General features: G+C 35.6%; 1 protein-coding gene across 4 annotated transcripts in view; it reads left to right on the top strand.

Annotated features, from left to right (window-relative positions):
* SEC24B (SEC24 homolog B, COPII coat complex component) overlaps window positions 1–3,012 on the top strand; it is a 113,718-nt gene that overhangs the window by 38,078 nt on the left and 72,628 nt on the right. For 3 of the 4 annotated variants that reach the window (XR_005197065.1, XR_005197067.1, XM_017509375.2), the window contains exon 3: window positions 2,128–2,295. The exons of the other annotated variant lie outside the window; for it this stretch is intronic. Coding sequence is in view for 1 of the 3 variants with exons in the window: in XM_017509375.2 (XP_017364864.2) it covers window positions 2,128–2,295 (168 nt within the window). In the remaining 2 variants the exon portion in view is untranslated. The remainder of the gene's footprint in view (window positions 1–2,127; window positions 2,296–3,012) is intronic. 4 annotated transcript variants of the gene reach the window in all.

Raw genomic sequence — 3,012 nt, forward strand, 5'->3', positions numbered from 1 at the left:
AAAAATAATATCTAGGGATGCATATATATGTGGTAAGCTATTTGAAAACAAAAACAAGAGAATAATAAACATGATTCAGGAGGGGCAGGGGAATGCTTTCTGTGAGGAGCATATTGAGAGCTTCAGCAATATTAGAAATGTTTTATTTTCAAAATTGGGTGCTGAGTTCATGGGTATTTATTATGCTTTATATATATTCATGTGTATTGATACATACATATATATACACATGCACCTGATATGATTGATTTTATATTTTTGAGACAGGGTCCCCTGCTTTCACTCAGGTTGGAGTGCAGTGACATGCAGTGGCATGACCTTGGCTCACTGAAACCTCCTCCTCCTGGGCTCAAGCCATCCTCCCACCTGGGTCTCATGAGTAGCTGGGGACCACAGGTGCGCACCACTGTCCCTGGCTAATTTTTGTAATTTTTGGTAGAGATGAGGTTTCACCATGTTGCCTAGGCTGGTCTCAAACTCCTGGGCTCAAGCAGTCTGCCCACCTTGGCCTCCTAAAGTGCTGGGATTGTAGGCATGAGCAACCACACCCGACCCTAATTTTAAATAAATATATCTTTCTCAGTTTTTATTTGTATACCGTTGAATATTTTTAATCACTGTTTTATGTTGGCAGTTTTAGTGATAATGTCAGTTATTGCTGGTTTAAAATAACAATGATTTATTATTTTTCTTGGTTTTATGAGTTTGCTGGGTAGTTCTGGTTTTTCTTGAACTCGTTCATGTGAATTCATTTAGCTGGAGATTTGCAGGACTAGAAGATTCTAAGATGGCTTCACTCACATGTCTAGCAGCTGGTGCAGACACTTTACTGGTGTGCCTAGGTCTTTCTCCACGTGGCTAGACCGGCTTCTCTGTATGATAATCCACGCAGCATTTCATAGGGGAAAGGCATAAGCTGTGGTGCTCCTTAAGACTTGAGGTCTGGGACTTGTATGCTTTTATTTCTGCCACATTCTGTTGATTAAAGTCAGTCACAGTTTGCTCCCATTCAAAGGGTAGTAAAATAGACTCCATATTAGTGAAAGGAACTGTAAAATACTGTGATGATGTTTTCAGTCTTCCACAATGACAGTTTCTCTTCCTACTAAAAATGATGAAGCAGTCAACATATTTAGACTACCTTCTGCCTTCTTTCCGTGTTCCTCATACCTGTTTATGTTGTTTTTACACTGTTTAGGATATATAACACATTTTGTTTTGTCACCATATTACTATTTGTTTTAGTTCCAGAACTAAGATTGTTTACTTATGTATACACACACACACCATACATAAAGACACATACATATATGTGCAGGTATATGTGTGTAGATTTATTCAGTATATAGTGACTGCTCACCGCTAGTCTTTTACCATAGGTTTTTCAGTTATCTCTTGGTTGGATAAACTGGAAGATTATCTTCAATAACTTACCCATTGTTTCTCAACCAGGGACGATTTTGCCTTCGAGGAGACTTTTGGTATTTTGAGCTATCACAAAGACCCACGATGAGTCATGTGCACTTTATTCCAGAAGTTCAACCTCATGTTATGGTTAGGCCCTTATTTAGTTACATGTGAAATAAGGCATCTGTTTAGAAACAGCAGATGAGAAGTGGCAGTTTATAGTGCAAAACGAGATCTGAACTGATACTGGAAGTGTTTATGGAATTCAGAGACCACATTATTGCAGAGTCAGAAACCTCTATTCGTCTCCTTACCTGAGTCACCATTGCATAGTACAAATAATCTGTACAATAACTAGTGTTCATAGAGATCATTAGTAAGTAAAAGTTGTTTGAGTTCATTTTGTTTAAGAAGGTAAGGAAGATTGTGAAATATTTTTGGAAAATTGTCAATAAAATTTATTAAAACATTTGATGAGTAACTTTTCAGTTTTTAAAAAATCATTTGGACCACCTTCTTTTCTAGATGTACTAGGTAAATGTGATGCTATTGAAGTTTCTACAAGAACTTCAGATAAACTGTATTTTGTTAGTGATATATATTATATATAATTGTAATACATAGTTATATATTACATACATTATTCTATATAGTAATATCTATTATTTAAATATATTTCAAGTTTCTGTGGATGAAATAGTTTCTTGTCTTCAATTGCAGATTCTTTATCCTGTCCTGTTATGCAAAATGTTCAGTCTCCCAAGTCCAGCCCAGTAGTTTCCACTATTTTATCAGGATCCTCATCAACAAGAACACCTCCCACTGCAAATCACCCAGTTGAGCCTGTGACCTCAGTTACACAGCCATCAGAGCTATTACAACAGAAAGGTATTTGAGATATTTATTATTGTATGCACACACAGACACACGTACGTATTGGAATAGCTGATTTTAAAAAGTTAAACTGTAGGATCCTAATTTATAGAAGATATGAAAAAAATTATAATCTCAATCCAAACAACTTTTAGAATATTAACTTACTGTGTCTCATATATGTTTTACATAATTACATACCATTTTGTATTTTGCGTTTCTGTTTATTAAATTACACATAGTCCTTCATTTATCTTTTGTGTCTTTATAGCTTTTTCTATGGCTAATTACTCATTGTGTCAATGTTTAATGGTTTATTATTTTATCCTTCTGTCATGGAACATTTATTTCCTATTTTTTAAAGGTAGTATAGTTTCTTACAGGATAAAGTAGCCAAGACTTAATTATTTAGTGACTCTCCATATCCTATTTGATTATTTCTGTGCTTTTTGTTACTGATGATAGAAAATAAGCTTTGACACAATTTTGCAAATGAAGGGAGGTGAAAATGAAATTGTAACCCATACTCTTGCATCATTGATGAACTATATGATTTACTGTTTGTTTAACATTCTCCATGTGTTAAGTAAGTAAAGGGTAATAAAATGTGGTTTTTTTTTTTTTTTGAGACGGAGTTTCGCTCTTGTTACCCAGGCTGGAGTGCAATGGCGCGATCTCGGCTCACCGCAACCTCCGTCTCCTGGGTTCAGGCAATTCTCCTGCCTCAGCCTC

This window comes from Cebus imitator, unplaced genomic scaffold (genome assembly GCF_001604975.1).
Source record: "Cebus imitator isolate Cc_AM_T3 unplaced genomic scaffold, Cebus_imitator-1.0 Scaffold17, whole genome shotgun sequence".
Lineage (NCBI taxonomy): Eukaryota > Metazoa > Chordata > Mammalia > Primates > Cebidae > Cebus > Cebus imitator.